The sequence below is a fragment of the Homalodisca vitripennis genome, chromosome X (genome assembly GCF_021130785.1).
Source record: "Homalodisca vitripennis isolate AUS2020 chromosome X, UT_GWSS_2.1, whole genome shotgun sequence".
NCBI lineage: Eukaryota > Metazoa > Arthropoda > Insecta > Hemiptera > Cicadellidae > Homalodisca > Homalodisca vitripennis.
The window spans coordinates 85,728,621-85,752,877 of record NC_060215.1 but is presented as its reverse complement, the minus strand read 5'-3'; the positions used below and the strand labels follow the sequence as shown (position 1 = coordinate 85,752,877).

At 33.6% G+C, this 24,257-nt stretch overlaps 1 protein-coding gene across 1 annotated transcript in view; it reads left to right on the top strand.

Moving 5' to 3' along the window:
* Window positions 1-24,257, top strand: part of LOC124369298 (ER degradation-enhancing alpha-mannosidase-like protein 1) — a 146,172-nt gene that overhangs the window by 113,655 nt on the left and 8,260 nt on the right. Inside the window, exons 5-7 of the mRNA XM_046827234.1 lie at window positions 6,179-6,353; window positions 13,258-13,378; window positions 15,365-15,535. Coding sequence (XP_046683190.1) covers window positions 6,179-6,353; window positions 13,258-13,378; window positions 15,365-15,535 — 467 coding nt within the window. The remainder of the gene's footprint in view (window positions 1-6,178; window positions 6,354-13,257; window positions 13,379-15,364; window positions 15,536-24,257) is intronic.

The following is a 24,257-nucleotide window of genomic DNA, read 5'->3' as shown; positions in this document are numbered from 1 at the left end:
GACAGCAATGCTTCAAAGACACTGATTAACTCGACAGGAATGATATGACCTTTGTCCATTTGTAATTCCCAAGCTTAGACCTGTCTAGTGAAAGCTCCATGCTCAACAAACTGAAACCTGTAGACCAGATGATTAATAACACAATAATGTTTCTCATAGGCTAGTGACCTTTGTCTCTTTAAACCTTCCTGCTGACTGGAAAACACCAAGTACAGATTCATAAGTAATCAGAGAAAGTGACTCATAAGTTTTATTCATTGTAATAAAAACTGGTAAATTTGTACTAATGAAACCAGCTTAAAAATAAATTGTTTATTTTATTTTAATTGAACATTTAAAAAATGCTAAAAAATTAGTGTAACACATTTTGTGGCAAGAACCATGTTAAAATTACATTGTTGAACATCAGTAAATTTTCAATACTAAAAATGCTCTATTTTCTGATAGAATAATTCCTTTGAGATGCGGTTTGTGGCATTCAATTCAGTAAGCTATTACCTTTAAAATTATGTATCACAAGGTATAGGCTTCCATTAAGAATATTCACGATACCCTCTGCAGGACGTCCCCCTTTGGTGTGACATAACAAAACATTGTTCCAAAAAGTAGATGCCCAATCTCTATCACGATTGTAAGAGGTTTCAAATTTATATTTAAATTATTAAAGGATATATTTGGGTGTTTCCAGACATAATATACACCCTGTATATATATATATATATATATATATATATATAGAAAATGTATCCATAAATTTTTATAGACAACAAAACTATTAATAGCCACACAGTAATCGCTTTGAAAGTCTACAACTCTTTAAGACCTCTTATATCAAAATATACTTATAATGAATTTAAACAAATTTTATTCTCAATAAATAACTAAATATAACCTATTTAGTTTAATGATTAGATTTGAAATGTTAATGTCATATGTTTTTTATCTATACAGACTATATTAGAAAATTTATAAATGTTATGTATTTTCTAAGGCTGTGTTTTACTTGTTGTTATTTATTTGTTATATACCTTTTTTAATTTGTTATTTATATTTTAAAACAATTTAAATTGTGGCTTGACTGTTTTGGCAACTTCATGTTTTGGGCACCAAATTTTTCTATCTGGACTTATGCTAGTTTTCATAATATTTTATACATGACTTGTGTTGATGCTTGTGTAAGCTTTATGACAATAAACATATTCTTAATCTTATTCTTGCCATTGCATTGTTTAGATTCATGGAGCTTCACTCCGAAGAAAGGACGTCTGTTATAATTTCTGTCTTTTTGCATATTTTACAAATAAATGTAAGTTCATGTACCATTCCTAATTGTTTTTCATTAGTGAGATCCATGTTGGCAAATTTGCAGTCAAACGAAGTGTGAGTTTCCAATTGTTGTTAGCTGATATCATTGGCTCTACCACTCAGTATACAAATGATCTCTACTTGTGTCTCATTATCATGCTGATGGATTCCACTTTTTCTGTAAAATTCAGAAAAATAATAATTAGCCTAACTACACTGTAAACAAAACATTGGTTGTAGAAAAACCAAAGTTTCTCACAACAATAAATTGTCAAAAGAAACAATTTATGTTAAAATAAATGTTGAAGTTTATTTGGTATTTACAAAACTCTTTTGAAAATATCTGCTTAAAAATATTGTTTATACAAGGCTTATACCACAAGAGCAATTAGTATTTTGACATTCCATCACATAAATCTTCACCTGTTACAAACTATCAAGGACGCTGATGAACACACCATGGCATATCCTACTAACCCAGGAAAACAATAAATACTATAGGTCATGACGCTGCGTCTACTTGTATGAACACATTTAAAATGAATAATATTTTTTCATAAGAAACTATTGCAGTCAACTTGTCTTAAACAGTTCGACTGTGCCGCTTCATGGCCTGAGTACCACTTGTGCCTTGTGCTATCTTGTGTGTGGGAACATAACCTCCAATTGTATGAAAATGTATGGTGACAAGCCATCTGCAACGTATGGCAAGAAGTCGATGTGTGAACTAGATCTAATAGTAAAGATTATTACTAATCAACCGTCAAGATTTCTATCAATGAAAACTAGGGTGGCGCAGACAGTTATTTGCCAGTACGCCTTTGTAGTCAGGCCAATCCTGTCTGTGAATTTTCGTGAGAGTTGAGAAGCATCTTATATTCACCTAAGGTACATTTTTTAATGCAAATATATAAACAAAATATTGTAAGTGGTAATTAGAAGATTTGACTACAGAGATACAGAACACCAATAGACAATAGACAATATTCTTTATTTACATATTCATAGAGAATAGTAACAGCGTCCTTAAAACCAATTATTTAATTTTTGGATTAATTAATTTCTTACCTGAATTTTGTCTGTTTCTCCAGTCCTTTAAATTGTTCTTTCTTCTCTTCTTTGATAGTCGGAGTTTTGTCTTCTTACTGCTTCTTTGTGATCCAGGTATATATGGTAAGTAAAATAATACGGAGCACAGTTTAAATAATGTCAGCAAAACTAATAAACAACCAATGCACCAATCAACGCACGACTCAATGAACTTATAAAACCAATTAAGTTCTTTGTTAGCTGTTCCGAGCACTCCCTCAACGCACTGATGAATTTGTAGGGCGGGATGAGTGACCTTACTGGCGATTGCAGACTAGCCGATACACAGTATATTACATTGTTTGACAACTTAAAACAATTATTTCTGTTTATTATTATAAATTAAGATTTATGCTTTCTTTATAACATTATAATGTAATTCAAACAATCTTTACAGGTTCTTAGCTGATTTTATTGGTATTTTACTCAATTTAAAATTTTTTGTTATAGTTGGCTTTTATAGCATTCCATATGATTTCCCCACATTTTAACTTTTATTTCATTAATTATAAATCAACAAAATGTCTTACTTTAGAATATTTCCACTTTATACTCTTTTGAAATATATGTAATGTAATCTATTTAAAGACCTTAATGATTTTAAATTACAGATTATTACAATTAAAAATACTATTTTTTATATAATTTTAATTTCTTGTTCAAACTAACTGTAAATCATCAGTGGAATTGTCTCATTCTAAGTGAATAAATGAAGTGAAGTAGATTAACCCTCTCCCAGGCAAACGCCTCGGCAGGGCGCCTGGCGCTAAAGTCCTAACGCCTCCAACTGCTTTATCAACGCCCTCTGCTTTATGCTGCTGTCATACAATTGTTTGGGGAACTAATACTGGAAATATCTATTGGCAGTGTCATTGTTGCCTTGTTTATTCATAGTTTTATAACTAGGGACTCTATCTAGGATTAATAATTTGAAACGGTTCATTGATTACTTCATTGACGGTGATCTAGCTGTTTAGTAGTACAATTCTTTCTGACTTTTGCTGCTATCTTACATAATTTGATGAACTATTTGGGACATTTTATAACCACTTATTTACCGAAATCATTTCGTTAGCTGTTTTTGCAGTTTTTACACTTGGTTCTGTACTTCATAGATGGCAGGTTCAAGGTGTTTGCGTGATAGCGAAATTGATCGCGTTTTTGACAATGAAATGGATGATGAAGGTGATGGTTTCAGTGACGATGAAAGTTCCATGAATAGCGATGTATTTAGTGATGAGGAAATTCACCATTCTAACCAAGAACATAGTGACACTGATGACTCGCCACGTGCTCAGGCGCTGTTTCGCACCGCCACCCATGTCCAGCCATTGCCTCGCGCCTCTGGTACCGCCACTCGGGTCCCGCCTGTGTGGTCTAGACAAATAAACTATATAGAACCAAATATTTTCTCTGATGATAGTGGCGTGACACACTTTCTCCCTCCTTGCGCTTCTGAGCTTGAGCATTTTAGTTTACTCGTCAGTGGGGATCCGTTCTTTGATCATATTTGTTGAATGCACAAATGCTTATGCAAATTATAAGCAACAACAATTGGGAAACATTGACAGTGAATGGACTCCTGTTACTAGAGAGGAAATAAAAGCACACATTGGAATACACATTTATATTTGGATTTATGATTTTCTAGATGTTGAGGAATATTTTAGTGAAAATCTTGTTTCTTGCCCACTTGTGCGTCAGACAATGACTCATCGCCGTTTCAAAAAAATTAATCAATATTTTCACGTAATTAACAAATTTGAAGCCCCAAATCGTGATGATGAGAACTATGATTATTTATATAAAATTAGACCGGTTTTGGATATTATTTACTCATTTAAAAGTTTTTATAAGCCCCAGTGTGAACTAGCTGTTGACAAAGGCATGAAGGGTTCAAAGGTCGATTTTGCCTAAAGCAATACATGCCTAAAAAACCGGTAAAATGGGGAATGAAAATGTGGGCAATTGCTTGTTTTTTAGAAGGGAGAGTATACTTGGGGAAAAAAGAGCCCAAAAACAATGACCTTTTACTAGGAGAGCAGGTTGTTTTAGATTTGGCTGAGCCATTCTTTGGAAAAAATCATCATCTTTATTACGACAATTGTTTTTCATCTTTCAAGTTGTCTAATATTTTACTCCAAAATGATACCTACTCTTGTGGTACTGTCAGGTCTAATCTCTTTGGCTGGCCTACTGACTTCAAGAATCCAAAAAATCTGAAACTCAAAAGAGGAGAAAGTCTTAACCTTCAAAGTGGAAGGGTCATATCGACTGTGTGGCGAGACAATCGAGACGTTATGTTTTTTTCTACAAATGCCAATCCACAAGTTCAGCATGACATTCAAAGACACATGGGGAAGGGCAATGAAAAAGTAACAATAAAATGTCCTGAAGTAAGTGCTTCAGTACACAAAAACATGGGAGGGGTGGACCGATCTGACCAGTACCGGACGTACTACAGTTTTGGAAGACCATCTAAAAAATGGTCGAAATATTTGTACCATTTTGTAATCAATACAGCGATTGTAAATTCATTTATACTACAAAAACTAACTAATATGCCAGAAAAAACAAAACATGGTAGCACTCAACTGGAGTTCCGAAAAGCCCTGCTCCAACAGCTCATAAGAAATTTTTCATCCCGAAAAATAAAACTGGTAGAAAACAAAGCCTTCCTTACACTATGAATACCCCTAAATCTGCACATAAACTAGAAAAGATGGAACATGGACGGGTTTGTGATGTTTGTTAGAAAAAGCTAAAGAAAACAGATTCGGGCCGAGGCGTTCGAACTGTTTGTAAGTGTAACAAGTGTGATATTCCTTTTTGTTAGAGAAACTGTTTCTTGGAGTATCATCAAGAAAAAGGAGTTGTGATCGCACAATAATCAGTAAATGTAAGTTTAAGTGTTATCTTAATTTTTATATTTATAACCCTTTATATATGATAATTTATACAACAATTAAAACAAGATTTTTAATGTAAGTTTAACTTTTTGTTTGATTTTAATTTACCTCGTGAGGTTGATATTTTTTAAATAAATACAACATTATTATAGAGGATTTAATCATCTTTGTAACGATGTACAATACATAATAGTTTTATTAAAATAAAGTTCTTAACTTAGTAAAAACGCGAATAAGTGTCCCCTCACGGCAGAGCGGCCGATTTAATTCAGCCCAGTAGCGCCAAAAGCATGTCGCGGTAATTCGACCGGGAGAGGGTTAAGGGAAAGGCTACTACTTCTATGTGTGGTTCCCAACTCGGCAAGTGATATACTTATACTTTCCTGTTGGGCCTAATATTGAGTCAAAAGTGATAGATTAACATAAAATTTGATAGTTTCTACTACTGTTGGTACAACTAAACCAATCCATAATTCTTAGAGCCCTGGCTATCCACAATCTGATTTTCTCTTGTTTTACTCACTGAAGGAGGCGTTTTATGGGGAGAAGTTGCAAAACAAACACAATTTTGACAATTCTATTGGCAATTATCTAAAACACTAAGACAAAGATTGTATTACAGCAAATATTAAAAGCTAGTCAGTATTTGGTACAGGTACATGAATGTTATGTGGATTATGATAAAAAATAAGGAAAGTTCAATTTTGTAATAATACGAAACAACTTTATGTATCTTTATTGTCTTAATTTATTAAATTCCCCTGTTAATAGATAAGAGATAAGGTTGTGATATAAAATAAGTATTTTTTTATATAAGGATAACAATTTACAGCCTTGTTTTAGTCGGACTCAAGTGAGACACAATGTTATTGTAGGCAATTCAATTGATGTGCTGTCAGGCAAGTGGATAGGCCGCCTCAGTGGTCTGGGGGCAGGGCTAGACTCATACTATGAATACTTGCTCAAATCTTACATCATGTTTGGAGAGACAGAGGACTACTTCATGTTTTCTGACATATACAAGAGTATTTATGAACATATGCGACAAGGGTGAGTATTTTTTACTTTCATATTAAATTAACTATTTAATCTTAGTTCTTAGGCTTATGGGACATACTGAAATTTTCGTAGTTTAACATCTTTTAACTGAAGATGGTTCTCAACGGTGAGCCCAAGATATTACAAGATTTTAATTGTGTTAGTAATGTTTCGATGTGGTGTAAACTGGAAAAGTCATACTAGGTAGAATCAAAAAGTTCTAGGAATTGGTTAATTGAAATTTTCAAAAATATGTAGTGATTTTACTTTAGTTTCCTTCTAATATTGTTTAGTAACAACATGATTAACAAAATAGTTCTACAGTGAAGTGGTTCCAGGAAAAAGTGCATTAAAAGTGGTAAATAACCAACAAATTTTACTATAGTTGTGTACAAACCTCCCTGTGTAAACCGTAAGTCGACTCACTTATAAAATATAAAATTGTAATAAAACCATTTATTAATATTGTGACAAAAACTGAAAATGACTAAGCAAATTCTATTTTAATCTCAAGATGTTTATAAAGACAGAATTACCTCCAAGCCAAAAATCTCATAATTGAAGACAATTCTTATGCATGTAACTAATAACTTAAATTACTAACTCATACAAGCATAACACTCAAGAAAATAAAATAAAATTCTTGCTGTGATGTCACTAGAACTGCCAACACAACTGGCTTAACACACGTCACATGACTCAAACAGACATACAACATCCACATCACTCAGTGGTGGCACACAGCTGCTTGGCCACCTGATACTGGAGCACTGACCCCGACACCTAGTCAGCACAGTCAGCGCTGACCTACAGCAATACAGCCGCTGCTGTACTGCATATCTCAGTTGACACGGCACTTGGCAGTTTACCAAGCACATTTACTTCAAAATTAATTGACTGACCAGCTGAAGTAAATTGACTGTTAAACTTACCTCAAGAACTTTTAAAACAATTACAGGAGCAATCAGCCAAGGCTTACCTAAAAAACTGTTTACTTTCTATCATTTTTAACAGAAGCAACCAGTCAAAGCTTACCTAAAAAACTGTTTACTTTCTACCATTTCAACAGGAGCAACCAGCCAAAGCTCGCCTGAAAAATTGGTCCACTTTCCGAACTTTCTTAACTCAAAAACTGCATATAATGCCTGTCTGACAGCGGTTTGTGCTGCAAGCTTATTTCAGTAGTTTCATCTTTTGACATTATTTGTACTTTTTTTAACACAGAGGAGTCTGGCAAACCTCGCTTTAAAAAACAGTTTTCAAAAAACCAGCCAACCCTTTGAAGTTTAATCACTACAATTTTGAACATGGCACCGAAATTCAGGCAAGGTAACAAAGTCTTTGTTAAAATAAGAGGCTTTCCCTACTGGCCAGATATTATTAAAAATGTAATTTCTAAAAAAAAAAAAAAACCAACAAACCAAACTACGAAGTTATATTCTATGGCACTCAAGAAATTGCGACCATAAGTGATAAAAACACTTGTTTATATTCCGAATACAAACATATTCATAGTAAATTAAAAACTGACAACTACAGGAATAAAAAACTTAACAAAGCTCTAAAAGAGGCTGCCGCCAGTGAAGAGGCTGAACTAACTAGACCTGAAACTTTCTCCGCCATGTCTCCAAATGTCAGCACAACAGACAACACTTCATTAGAGGTACTGGAGAATATTTTAACAAATACTAGTCTTTTAGCAACCAACCAGAGTGCTGAAGAAAAGTTGGAAATGGCTGCCAAGGTTGGCAAAGCACTTTTGGAAGAAAATAGCCATCTAAAAGAAAAGATCTTACGACTGTAATCCAATCTAGCCTACTCTGAGGAGAAATTGGATAATGCAATAAAAGACAACGAAATTCTGCAGAAAAAATTCAAAATTTAAAGTGCGAATTGAACAAGATTAACATCACACGAGCCAGTGAAAAGCATGAATTCAGACAGATGCAAAACCTTTTTGAAGAGCATGACCAGCAACTCACAGAAACCGTAAACAATCACTTAAAAAAGATCCATGAATAGGAAAAATACAAAAATTTGCTAAAAATGAAAAGTGACTGCATTTTAAGCATCAATACTACGAGTACCATGACACAAACTGAGTCCTTACAGCAAAAGTCAGCTGATAAGGATGTTACCCCGATTGACTTGGCTTCACATGGAACCCAAACAAGAAGAACTGTCCCACATCCAATTGACCATGCCATCTCACCATGCTCCCTTGAACTAAGTAAGTTAATAAAAAACAAGAGGACATGGAACGCCAACAAAACTGTACTCTGACCCGGCAACATGTAAAACACTATGTAGCGCCTGTAAAGCCAACTCGAAGAACATCTCCAGTACAAAAATGTTCAACTCTCCACCAATCGAGTACAGCTGGAAGAAAAACAGGACAAACAAAAGATAATTTTTGCAGCATTTCTCTGCAAGTTTCTAAAAATAAAAAACTCCAAGGAAACACAAAAGATAAAAATGCAAGCCAAACAAACTCAGCAACCTTTAAAAATACAAGAGAGTATGGTGTGTTTCGAGTTCAAAATAACCCCCCCCCCCTCCGATTACAGCTACAAAACTTGAAAACAATGAAACTTATGAAGACTTTTTTAAGAAATATTTAGAAGAAATTTCAATTAATATAAACAGGATATCAGATGGTGATCACAGCAGTACAACAATCAACTCATGTACTTTTTTAGAAATTACTTAAGCGCCACTGAAAAATCCCTAACCATACTCCATCAAAACATGCAAGAAATTGGAGCTAAGAGTGGGAAAAATGACAGACTAATACATTTTATTGACGAAACACAACCACACATAGTCATACTCAGAGAACATGGACTGAAAGAAAGTGAAATGGAAAACACAAGACTTCTGAAATACTCCCTTAAAACACATTTCTCAAGACTCAACCACAGGAAAGGAGGGATAGCAATTTATATAATCGAAGACTTGAAAGAACATGTGGAACCTTTGGACATTACCTACCATAGCAAAGAACTTATATGTGAACTTGCAGTAATAAAAATAACACTTGGTAAAGAATACCTCTTTGTAATGGGAATCTACAGAACACCAACTGCTCGACTGGATGATGCCTTGGACTTTCTCTCATCTACCCTAGAAGAAACTGAGGCCAAAAAACATACTGTAATAATTATGGGAGATGTCAATGTGAACAGTTTAGAGCCTGACAGGAACACAAAAAAGCTCAATGATACACTGCAAAACCACAACATAGTAAGATTGCCACTGCCTCCTACAAGAATCACCCCCACTTCCATGTCCTCCATAGACTTTATCTGCTCAAATCAACACACCAGATTAAAATCAAAAGTGTTGCATGCCGGCATTGCAGACCACACAGCCCAGCTCTGTGAATTTCAAATGTGAATTTCAAGGAAACTTTCTCTGTATCTCCAGCACCATGGGCAGAGTCTTTAATCAGAGAAACATGGATTCCATTAAAGAAGAACTAAAAAAAAGAAGACTGGAATTCAGTTTTTTATGCTCCAACTGCAGAAAAAGCCTACAACATCTTCCTGTCACGAATAACTACAATCATGAATTTGGTAGCCCCTGTTAAAAAAAATAAGAACTAAAAAGAAAATAAAGTTAACATTTGCAAATGAAGAAACCAACCGCTTAAAACAAGTCTGTCTTGGATGCTTGAGGCGTTATGAGTTGACTGGACAAGATGAAATCAAGATAGAAATGGTGGAAGCTAAAAAGAATGATGACCTTAAACTTAGATCACTTAGACGCCAAGGATCAGCAGATTATATAAAACAGGCAGAAAACAAATCAAAGGCTGTATGGCAAACAATAAACAGTCAAAGGAAAAGTAAAAACATTGAAATCGCCCAGATGGAAATAAATGTTGATGGAGTTAAGATCAAAGATACCAATAAAATTGCAAGCTATCTCAATACTTATTTCACCATATTATTTGTTGCTGAGCAGACTCTGGCTTCTGCGCCAAAAGTACCACACAGACACAATGTTTCAGAAACCCAAACATTTGAACATGACATGCTCCAGTTGCAATGCACAGACGAAACTGAAATCAAAGCTGTAATAAAATTTTTTAAATCTAAGACCTCCTCTGGATTAGATGACATATCAACAAAACTACTAAAACATTGCATTGACATTCTAATACCTCCACTCGTAAATATAATAAATAAATCACTGATGCAAGGATGCTTCCCCTCGGCACTAAAACTAAGTAAAGTCTATCCAAAGTTTAAAAAGGGCTGCAAATTAGAAGTAAGTAACTACAGACCAATTTCTCTCATACCAACTTTCTCAAAAGTGGCCGAAAAAATTGTACTCACTCGACTAATAGACCACTGCAAACAGTACAACCCCTTACCTCCCTGTAGTGCAACACGGTTTTTATCAGGGGACGATCCACATCCTCTGCCTTAATCAAGTTTGCTGAATTTATCATTGACAACTTAGAAGAGAAAAACCTGGTGACTACTATCCTACTTGACTTTAACATGGCCTTCGACTCCCTCGGACATAACCTGATACTAAACAAACTTCAACAACTAGGTATCAAAGGTCAAGCTTTGAGGTGGTTTAAAAGTTACCTTGAAGGACACCAGCAAGTTGTTGAGTTAAGGCAGACACACAAGGGAATAGTAAATAAGATCAGATTACCTCCTCTACCAACAAATAGGGGCGTTCCTCAAGGATCAGTACTGGGCCCTGTGTTATTTATTCTTTTTACCCATGACCTGCTTCAATACTTGGGAGAACACTGCACGCCCTTAATGTACGCAGATGACACAACATTGCTGCTAGCTGAGAAATCTGCAGATACCCTAGCTGTTCAATCATTAATTTCACTCAATATGGCCTACCAGTACTGTCACTTCAATGACTTAGTAGTTAATGAAAACAAAACCAAACAAATAGCCTTTGGTAAGAAAAAAAACTTAGTTGCAGCACTGCCAGAAATGATGAGGGAGAACAATTCAACATTCCTAGGAGTCATCATTGACGATGACATATCCTGGAACAAACACACTGATAGTATTACCACCAAAATCAACACCTCACTGTATGCCTTAAAGCGCATCAAACAGACAACCGATCAAGCTGCTTCAAAAATTGCCTATCACGCACTTGTAGAATCTCATATAAGATATGGCCTTGCATCCTGGGGTGGAACCTCAGCAGGAAACCTACACCATATCCTTCTGCTACAAAAGAGAGCCATAAGAATCCTGTATGGGCTACAAGCTAGGGATAGCTGCAGAGAAGCATTCGTAAGCATACATATTAAGCTGATAAATTTTATTTTTAATTATTAAATAGTATGTATATATTTTGGTTAATTTTTAAGCATTTATTTTAATTTAAAATTTGTTATTAGTTAAGATCATTCACTGTACATATATCTGTATATTATGTGAGGTTGAGTGGTAGAGAGGGCTAAATAGCCCTAACTCCGCCTCTTAAATAAAGGCATATTTCATTTTTCATTTCATTTCATTTCATTTCATTTCATTTAAGCCTGAAAATTATGACAGTAATAGCTCTTTACATCAGGGACGTAGTGTTATATGTTGACGGAAGCATGCAGATTAAAGGTCAAGATATACATACTTATTGAACAAGAACAACTTCAAACTATATACTGCCTCTACATCGGACAACCCTATACAAGAAGAAGCATTCATACTCAGGAACAAAATTTTACAATCTTTTACCAACAGACATAAGACGCACTCAGGGAAAAAGCTTATGATCAAGCCTGACTGAATGGTTACTGCAGCGACCTTTCTACAGCCTTGACGAGTTCCTGCAGTGGAAGAAGACTGATCAAGACATTTTTAACACATATAACTAAATTTTATAACTATTGTTTGACACCATTACTGTATCTTGATGATCATGATTTGATTTGATTAGTACTTGATTTTTTTAAAGTGCATTATCTCCCTTATTATACCCTTATTATCAACCAATTTTCTTAAACTTGTTATCACCGATTTGTAATGAAATTATCTAACTAAAATTGAATGATTGAAACTTTGTCATTATATGGCATTTTAAGATATTTATGCTTAAAGTTTATAGGAAGCAGCCATTTTGAATGTATAGCTTTTAAAAATTTGAATTTTTCTGTAATTAGACCTTTAGATTATAAAGCTATATGCCAAATTTCGCCTCATTACAACAAGCCGTTCTCAAATTAAAAAGTCAAAATGGCAGCTATTCAAGTAGTTATTGAATTTTCGAGAGTTTAATATGATATTTTGGTTTGTCTTTGGTCCAGGAATAATACCAAAAATATTGGTAGAGAATTCTGGGACACCCTGTATATTTGACTCTTGTGTTTTAGTGTTTTTATATTCTAAATTATGTATGGTATTACTTTATTCTTAGCATTTCATGTCCTGTTGTCCTGTTTTCATGTCAATGTCATTCCTGTTTTATTTATTTTCACCTGCTATTATTTTACAATTGTCTGCTCTATTATTGTTAACCTAATCATAAGGAAATCTCAGATTTTTTAGTAATTTTCATTTTAAGCTTAATTTAATGATGAATATTTGTAAAGTGGTTTTTTTAATATTGTCCTTTGCAGGATTGTTTTCTAGACATGATCTATTACACGTAATGTTTTTAATGATCTATTATTCTCATTACACATTGGGGACAGCCTAAAAAACAAAACTTCTCATACCATTGCTTAACATGCTGTTTTGCTCTGTTTATTAATTCTTATTTTGAGAACTTTCTTATAGAGGGTGAAATGTATATACCTTAATACTAATAAACATGTTTTGAGTAATATGTAGTTAATCTTATGATTTCCAGAGACTGGAAATAAACAAATATGTAATATAACTCTTCTTAGGATTTTCTCTCGAAATTAAATATATTTATATTCTAGGCGACCTAATTGTAACAAGGGAGTAGGAGATCACCCTCTCTTCATCAATGTGGACATGAATACAGGTTCAGTTTACAACACTTGGATGGATTCTCTCCAGGCAGCATTTGCTGGAATACAAGTTAGTTGTGTTGATGTGGTTTTAGTAGTCTGTTTTGCTATAAAATATTTGCAAAATTGGGAGTATAGGTAAAGCCAAAAATATACAATTAGTAAAATATATTAAAACCTCTTATTACATTTTTTATGATTTAATTTATAGAATTGAATGTTTTCATGTTATCGTGGATGGTGTGTAGTATTTTGGCTAAATACCAACAGTTAAAAGGTGAATTTTTCCCTTGAGGTCTTTAATGAAGCAGGTCAAGTAACACAAACCCTATTTTGTTTTAAGTCATAAAGTAATTCAGAAAACATATTACTAAGTAGTAATTCTAAGATTTAATATTTTTAGCCACATGTGTGATATATATGTGACTTTATTTGTACATCTGTGTGAATGTATAAGGTTTTACAAATGAACGAATAAGCATATTATATTGAGTGTAAAGAAGTATATGTAAAGATGTGTATCATGTGGGACATGTAGATGTAACATTGTATGCAAGGTTTGCCCGATAAATACAGGAACTAAATCCAAAAATATCTTACAAACTTATAACAGCGCCTACTACCTCATATATAGCCTAGCTGTGTTGAGTTCTGAATATCCATCAAATTTTTGAAGCTGTAGGATTCTAGGGTTATTCATCGTTCTAGATATACATGTTTCTTAATGTTTTCAACATTAAACTAAAAATAATTATTGAACAGTATTTGATTCCAATCAACTTCGATCAACTTTAATTTATATAATCTCTCATAACAGGTATAATCATAAGTAGTAAGTATTTCATTTCTCACATTCTAGTTCCACTGTCAGGTCGATGCTCTGTCATATTGAACAATATCATACCAGAATGTAATAAGTCTGTATCACTTGTTCAGTACATTATGGTTTTGGCATATTTTTGTTGTGTTAAGTTTTCAGTTTATTTGCTATAGTTTTGTAATAATTAGATATAGAAAAGAATTTAAAATGTGAAAGTTACTCTGTTTTTACAGTCTTTGCTTTTATGTGGTGAAAGACTTTACTTACAGTTTACAATTTTTAAGTTATAGACATTTTTATAGTTTCATAAAAGTAAATTTTTCAGTCATAGAAAAATTTTGAAAAATACAATTATGCGTGATATTATTTGAAAGTTAGTGTCATGAAGTATAAAAAAATTATTTTGATGTGGGCTCATATAACAGGAGTGGCAATAAAAAAAAAAAAAAAAAACAACACTGTTTTCTATAATCTTAAGACCACCATTTTGATACAAATAATAATTAGATGTTTTCTTCGCCAAAACGTTTATACCTTTATAATGCAGTATGACATGATGTTCATTTGCATTCGAAAGTTTTGAGATTCGAACATGGGATGCTCTGTTTTTTTGACACTATTTTTACAGGGTTGAAATTATTTCAAACAAATTCTTTAGAGTCAACTTAGTGGGGTCAACTGTTAAAACTAAATCTCTGGATTAGTCATTTTATTGCTACACATAAGAGATGGGTGGTCTAAAACACTCTATAACAATGGCAAATGTATGAAATCTTGTCATCATTCCAAATCATAAATTATTATTTTTAAACTTCAAAGAAAGAAGGTGGTTATTACAAACCTTACTCTCTTATTGCATGGCTGTGACTAAGATCTTATTACAAAGGTTCTTAGAGCGATTTGTTTTATTTGTAATGTTGTGTTGGAACAAAAAAATATAAACTCTTTGTCTGTAATGGTGTCATTTAACTTTGTACTTTGTACAAGTACAGGGATTAGGAAATATGAGGTTTGTGTACAAGTTGGAGTTGATCACAAAATTACAAACACCTCTAAACTTAGGAGCAGTTATTGTTAAATCTTACTAGTTTCCTTTACCACTATATATTTAATAACTGTAGTAAGTGTAAGTTAATACAAACCTTCAACATTTTTTGAAAAGTGGAAAAGTTAACCAATTCTGTGTGCTGTACTCTAAATAAAACCCTAATTTATTACTGGTTGCAATGTTTCTAGGTGTTACATGGTGATATTGAGGAAGCTATCTGCACGCACGCCCTTTACTACTTACTCTGGAAGAGGTATGGTGTCATGCCAGAGCGCTGGAATTGGAAGACACTCACACCAGATGTGGCATTCTATCCTCTTAGACCGGAGCTAATAGAATCTACTTATCTATTGTACCAGGTGGGCAATAAGTTACTAAGTTACTAACCTAACTTATAAGAGAACAACTAGGTTAACCTGTGTGTGTGTTATTTTTATAAATAAACATAATAACAATTCATATAAGCAAAAACATATTAACAATTTAAATAAATAAATATATTAACAATCTATATAAATAAATAAATTCATACATTTACAGAGTAAACAAATAGTACATGACATAATACACACATAAATTCATAAAAAACTATGACAGGTACATATACAACTATACAGAGTGTCAACCAGTCCAGATGCAGTGATAATATGAGTGCAATAAATATGATGCAACAAATAAATACATACACACATTACAATAAGATAAAATTTATAACTATATACTATAAAACAAAGATAAGACATTTTAAGTTACACCAATTATGTTATCAGTCAAGAAGCAAATTCTTGACATATTCCAGAGCTTTTAATTTCATTTTAGGTTTCCTTTAAAAAATAATGCTCTGCTCACAATGCAGTAAGAAATTGTTGTATATTTTAGGTCCCATATAACAAAATTGATGCCAACTCGATTCCTTGGTTACAAACGGAATTTTTAGTACTAAGTTCTGACTAGATCTTGTCACTCTATTATTTTCCTTAAATTCAAATTGACCAATAAACTTTTTTAACAAACAATACTATAGAGTATTGGTATAGTTGTTTAAAGGTTAAAATATTATTTTCTGAAAAAAGGTAGCTCGTCATGTCCATGCGTCTTACATCGTATAATCTTAAGACATGTCATTGATACATAATTATGTTATTTATATAGATAATATAAGTTCCACCATAGTAAATATTAATCCAAACCTAATGAGACTTTCAAACCATGAAAGGTAACAATTTTTAACTAGTCGCTTCACACTTTTTAAGTGGTAGAGTACATAATTAACCTATCTCAATTTTTTGGACAGAAAGTCTATATAACGGTCCCATTTAAGGCATTTGTCTATGTACAGCCCTAAATATTTAACACAATCTACTACCTCAATATTACTACGGTTACAGTTATAAATACCCTGGTGTTTGTGACAAAATAAATTAAATTCATGCCTTTGATGCTCATTGGAGAGGTGATAGTAAAAAAAAAACAATACATTTAGATTTAAAAGAGTTAATCAAAAGTCGATTAGACAACAAGCATTGCACAATTTTATGCAGATTACTTCTAATTTTGATCTCTCTTGTGCTTGTATAAACAGAAAACCCTATATTGTTGCTTTTTATTTATTTAGTTAATTAACTGATTCAGTTTTATTTCAACTAACAACTGCAAATAAATCGTACAGTAGTTACCTTAAAGATCTAAGGTAACAATTCCTCCTGAGGTTACACTCAAAATGCTTTCAAAATTATTATACAACATAAAATATTGAATGTTCAGAATCAATGACATAATTATATATCATTTTATTGTTATTGGTCATAACATACATGATAAGCTTTTTTTATTTCCTATTATTTTAATAATTGAGTGTTTAACCCTTTTACTGCAGATATGTCGGACGTCTGTTTTTTTTATTGTTACTGGCTACTGTTATGTTCAAATGCCGAAATATTCAGTATTTTGGTTGTTTAGGAGCATAGGATAATGAAAGAAGCCATTTGAAGAACTTTGGATTTCTATTTTCGTCGTCTTTGACTAGAATTGACAAACTACCTAGACAGCTGTCAAAACCAGTTGATCGGGTTATGTTACTGAAATCTTTGTTCATTGTTGTTGTTTACAATGTTATCGAAAGTTTTTTAAAGTGTTACTTTTGTTGATCAAGGATAAAATGAGTAAAAGAGTTACATATAACTCTCCTGTGAGTGAGGGAACAATAATTAACAGTCTAATCGATGGTGGTGTACAAGTGCAAGACGAACTGAGTGACAATTTCCTTCAGAATTTGTCAGATTCAGATGCCGAGAACGAATCTGATATTAGTGTTAGGGCTAGTGATGACAATCAAAGTGATGTGGATGACACTGATGATGATCCTGACTTTATCTTACCATCAGATAATGAGGAGTTATTAGATAGTGAGGGGGATGTGGCACAGATAAGTTTACCTTCAGCTAGAGGAGGCCTACCAGTTTTGGGAAAATCCTCATAGTGCAGCTATGTTTCAAGGTAGCACCTTCAAATTTGGTATATGTTCTAAGCAATTGCTCTAGTTTATTATGATATCATGCTCATAATTTTAGTATAATTTTAAAAATAAATTATCAGATGCCAAACACAATTTTTATTTATTTTTTATTGACATCATTTTTAAAATTAAATAATGAGTTTATTTCAAATTAAAATGTCTTTTTATTATTTAAAAAACAACATTTAAATACGAGTAAATAAAATAAAAATTCATGCAAATCTAATGAAAAATAAAAAAGGTACAGCATTTTTTGTAAATGAATGCACAACAGCGATTTTCCTCCTTGGCAATTTTGACTGGTACAATAAAAAAATGGCCGGCAGTAAAAGGGTTAAATGTAAATTAATTAATTGTGTATAACTAATAAATATAAAACATTCAATGTTAAATAAATATTTTTATAAGACCAAAATATTAAAAATTTTCTCTCAATGACGTCTTATTAATTATTCACAACTTGAATAGGAAATAGGAGAACAAATAAACTTGTATTCAATTTTTGTGTATGTGCATTCGTGTAAAAAAATACAAAGCAATTCTGGTTCACTCCTGTACTTGAGTTTACTAATAGAGTATTTTTAAGAGTATGCGTCCTGGTGTATTAGAGAGAAGAATTAGTTTTTGTTGCTTTAAGTTATGCATTTCACATACATCTTCATACTATTTATCCAAATGTTCAGCTGCAATTTCTTTACCCTTTAGTAGCAAACTTCTTATGTTGGTAGTTGGTAGAACCTATTTATAATGAAAAAGGCAAACTTCAAGTATATCAGAAGTTAAACAATAATTTATTAACATTTATTTTGTAATAAATTTTGATAAAATGTCAACAAAAATCTTTCAAGGTAAATACAGTAGACAAATATTTTGTAGATTTTAAAAAATTTGTATATTAATGTCTAAATTTGTTGAACAAAAGCTATCAGCAGTAAAGAACCTACCAGTCGCTAAAACATTTATTACTTTCATCAGTGGTAAAATCTGTTGCTACTAAACGTTTTCATTGTGCTCTATCTTGCTGCAAATGAAAGACACAATGATTATAAAAATATTACAGAAAAGTATTTAACATGTTATACTGAGTATGACAATAATAAAAAGTAAAAACATCGATACATTTTCGATTGCACTGCATCCAGAGGACTATCATTTCCTCCCACAACCAAAAAGATCTCTTCAGACTCAGCTAAGATCTTCTCATTTGCCAGGAATTTAAAAATACAATATAACATTTACCAACACCCTGATGCCTTCAACAACTTACCGCAGCCTGATGACTGCCTTAAGAAATTCAAACCAGCTTCCAATTGGGACCATCCACCATCACTTCCAGACCACCCCATTGAATTGTACATAAACTATATTATGCAAATCATACTGCACCGACTTTCCAAGACATGCTACCTAAAATACACAATCTCGCTAGAGAAGAAAGATCTGCACTACAATCACTGAAGGAGAACCTCTACTTACAAGTTATTGAACCATAACCCTACTGAGAATTTGAACACAGAACCTCAAACCTGGCTTGAGTGGGAGGCCCCCCCACCAGAACATCTCAAAAGAAAACCTGGAAACCCAACCAAACCATAGTTTTACATCTTGCCAAAAATTCACAAGGCTCCTGGAAGACCCATAATTGCTAGTTGTAACTCTGTCACTGAATAAATTTGTGCATACCTAAATTCCTAGTTAAAACCAATAATCACTAAACTGCCTTTGTATATCAAGGACACCAACTATTTTCTGGAATGCCTAAGCACCAAATCATTCCCATTATCACCCATTATGATTCTTGTAATCATAGATGTCAATTCTCTTTATACAAATGTCCCATACACCCATGGCCTCACAGCATTGTAATATTTTCTGGACAAACACCCAAACAAGAACTATCAACTGCCTTCCTTGTAAACCTAGCAGGGTTTATACTTCGGAAAAACAACTTCCAGTTTGAAGGAATGAATTTTCTGCAGGTGGAAGGAACTGCAACGGGCACTAGAATGGCATCATATTACACCAATATTTATATGGGCCAGCTAGAGCAGGCCTTTTGAATAAACGACTTATCCTCCCAACATATTAGTTCCAATTTATTAACATTTTAATAATATGGACTTCTGGGCAAGATTCCTTAAACAACTTTCTAGAAAACCTTAACAAATTCAGCTCCCTGCAGTTTACCTATACAGCCTCCACCACAGATCGATTTATTAACAATTTACCGATTTATATACCAATTTATTAACCAATTTATAAATCAATTTAATTTGGTTTTTCTAGATGTCACCATTAAACTGGAAAGTGGTCTTTTAGAGACTAGAGTTCATTTCAAACCAATAAACTCCACCTACAATACCTTCATTTCAACAGTTACCACCTTAATGACAACAAAGGACCGATTCCATTCAGCCAAGCAATAAGAGGACTGCACATATGTTCCAATAAAAATGAATGTAACACTTTCAACATCACCATCACTGAAGCTTTTGTACCCACGGAACTTAGTCCGGAGCCAAATCTGTCTTGCCCAATCCAACAACAGACCCCTACCAAAATCCAAATCTGATAAGTTCTTGTCTCTCACAACATTTAAGGGTTACAACAACTAACAACTAAATTACATATTAAAAGATGACTTGAAAATTTTACAAGGCTCTTTTCATACAAAAGATTTTGTAACATTTGCTCTCACTGGCACTTTCAAACAACCGCCTAATCTGAAAAATCTACTTGTCAATCCTAAAATCCTTAATTGCAATACACCTAATAGTAAAAAAACCGCCAAGGTTCATTCTCTTGCAGTAACCAAACCTGAAAGACATGTCCCATAAACCAACCAATTGACACCATTCACATGCACATCAACAAAGGACATTAACAAAGGAGGTCCAACAAAGGAGATTAAGATAAAAGGACACAACATCTGCTCTACAGAAAATTTAATTTACCAACTCCAATGCCAACATTGTTCTGCACAATATATTGGCCTCTCAACCAATAACGTAAGGATAAGAATGAATATGCATTGACAAGATGTCAAAGTAGGTTACAAGAACAAACCAGTCCACCAATATGCTGCAAACCACATCACAGACCAATAAATGTTTTAAATCCACAACATTAACATCATTACAAACAAACTGCAATCTCTCACAGTGAAGATGTGGGAAATAGCATACCAATGGGTAAAAAAATCAAGAAACCTCCAAACCTAAACCTGAATTAAGTCCCTCCCACCATGTCCTTCAGCAGGCTAAAAGTTTCCATGTAAGTATATAATATAGTATTCTTACATTGTCAACAGTTACTCAGTGATATGTAGAGAAAGAAGTGAATTGACACATCTATTTCCCACAGTGATTTTGTAACTCAAAGTGAACAGACAACTAGAATTCTCTTTACCGGTTGAGAAAAATTGCAGCGCAATCGAAAAATTCTAATTATGTGAAAAAAATGTGTACTTTCATGTGAATCAGAGGAGCCTAGAAGATAGTTTTCAAGGTAATCCTGCTGATTTTCCTGTCAACTAGTAACAATACCTGGCCTTCAGCCCTATTAATTAAAAAAAAAAACAGTAGTATAGTAATGCTACCTAAGCCATCAAACAGAACTAGTTTTACTGAACACACTGAATAGAGCATACAATCTAAATGTAAAGCACAGTACATTCTTGTAATAATTTAAAAATTATTCCTACTACAAAAAACAATCGGTCTAATAAAAGACATGTGTATCACGAGAGCCTCGTGGAGACTGTAGAAAGCCTTCTCGATCAAGTAAGCCTTTAAATAATTTTTGAAACTGTTTACATTTGTTTGAATTTTGATTACATTTAGAAGTAAATTGTAGAGTTTAGGATCAAAGTAATAAACTGAGTTTTTAAGAAGGGTCAGTCTGAAACGGTCTGAAATTAGGTAATTTCTGTGCCATGTGTTATGATCATGATTTAAATGTGGAAAAAGATTTTTTTTTTAATAAACATTCTAGAATGAAAAATGAGAAGGGAGTCCAAGGTTAAGATCCCGCTGGATCGGAAACGCTCTCTACAGCTTCCATCTGGTCTCATTCCCCAGATGACCCTCAATATTCTCTTTTGAAGAGTGAATACTTATTAAAGTTGATTACACTAGAAAAATCTCCAAAATATTATTCTGTACCTCAACTTTGACTCAAATAAGCCTAAGTAACTAAGTTTAAGAACTTGTTTGGAGGCAAATGTAGAAAGGCACCTCAGGGCGAATGTAGCTGAATTTAGCTGCTTCAATATGTGTTTATATGGGTATTCCATTTCATGTCAAAATCAAGATGGACCCCTAAGAAACTTACAGAAAATTGCTACTTATTGGATTGCCACCAAATGTATAAATATTAGGAACATTTTGGGAGGTTTGGGAATAAAATTCCACAATGTTCGTTTTAGAAAAGTTTAAGAACAGGTTATTGGTGCAGAACCAGTCAGAAATCAAAGATGGTATGGCTGTATAACCTTCTAACAGGGTACTAAAGTGACAGTTATTTAGAATAACGCTAGTGTCATCCGCGGAAAGAGTGACAGCAGGTTTTATGTTTCTGTTGAAATGACTTTTAATGTGTTTTGGAAGATCATTAATGTATATGAGGAAAAGTAGAGGTCCAAGGATAGATTCCTGAGGCATTCCAGTCTTGATAACAGAAAAATACTGCTGGGAATTATTGAGGATTTCAACACATTGAACGCGCCCCAATATGTAAGTTTTAAACCGTGAAGTACTAATTCTCGAAATCCATATCTTTCAAGTTTATCAAGAAGTATATGACGATCTACAACATCAAATGTCCTGCTGAGGTCACAAAAAAGACTCTAGAATGAAGAAATTGTATAATTCTTTTTATAGAGTTAACTGTGGTAAGTTCGGTGTTTGATCCAGGCTTAAAGCCATATTGAGTTTTGGTTAGAATTTTATTAATTTCCAGGAAATCACAAATTCTTCGATGCATGATTTTTTTCAAATACCTTTGAAATATTGGGATTATGGCTATTGGTCTAAAGAAATCAGGATCCAACTTTGTTCGGACTCTTTGGTAAAGGTATAATTTTGGTTACCTTAAGATCAGATGGGAATATCCCTTTACTTAAAGAAGCATTAAACAGATGAGAGAGAATAGGAGAGAGTTCAGAAACAAACTCCTGTAGAAGAGAACTTAAAAATCTGAAAATATCGTTTGATTTGCTATTTTTTAATGAAATAATGCTTGTGTGCTTTCATTGTAGCTTCCTTTTAAAAAAATAAAGATTGGCAGGTATTTAAAATGACAGAGGGTTGATGTTGATAGCACTTAGTGCACGGGGGTAGTGAAAGAGCCAATCTATCGGCCACATTGGTGAAAGTATTGTTATTAAGAGATGAAGCAATCAGGAAAGGGTCGGTAATTATCTCTCTCTCAATTTCCAGTTTACACACCCCTTTTGAAAACGTCTTTTTAGGTTAACAGATATTAATGACCTCCCAAGTTGCCTTAACAGGGTTCTTCTTCTTCTATGGGGTGGCCTACTGCCATGCATTTAAACCTCAAGGGTTTTTTGCGCACCCTGGAAGCACACCATGAGGCTTGTCAGTCTATGATTTCAGCAGTTCCATAACCCACCGAAAACAACCTATCAGGTCCTTCTGGGGAAATTCACCACCCTTGTCCAAACTACCAAAGATGGCATACCGCTCCCTTAACAGGGTTACTATTTGAAATAGATTGCAAGGCCTGTCTGGATTTACTTTCAGCGATAAGATTACGGTGACAACCCCCTAGAAGTCTGTAGTAAGCCTGTAGCTCAGGAGGACTGCAACGCTGCAAAACATAGGCATCCTGCAGCTCTCCATCACCTGCCCAGTCAGCCACCGTGGCTTCCCAGGACCAGTCAGAACTTTATTTACAATATCAAAGAAGTTCATGAGCATGTCATTGAATTTAAAAAATTTAGTTTCAACTGATGGTTCCAGTAATACACTATCCCAAGTTTCTCTTTGAAGAAATATTCTGAAAATGTTATTATAAGTGAATTTTCTTGTATGAACATTTTTCTCTTCAGTACATTTAAGCAGCTCCTCTGTGAAAAAATTTATGATTTGACCTTCATGGTCAGAGAAACATGTAGGAACAACATGAGACTTGAAGTAAGAGCAATGAAAGTTGGTGATAATATTATCCAGACAGGACCCTCCTCTTTTAGATTTTCTCATAATTTCATGTATCATAGGGATAAGATCAAAGCTATTCAAGAGGTCCAGGAATGATGAGGTGTCCTGGGACGATTCAAGAATATTAGTGTTAAAATCTCCTGAGAGAAGAATTCTGTTCTTTTCTTTCAAAAGTTTAGATAACATATTAGAAAGCTTCTAGGAATCTGTCTGTCAGAGATCTATGTAGACATATAACCGTGGTTCACAGTTCACCGGGACAGAGACCGCCGCCACCTCAAAATGAAGTTCCTGACTGTGATTTGTTAGGTCATCTTAAGGTTTCACAAGTCAGGGAACGTTTTCGTTTGTAAGAATAGCAATACCACCACGGATAAGATCCTGCCT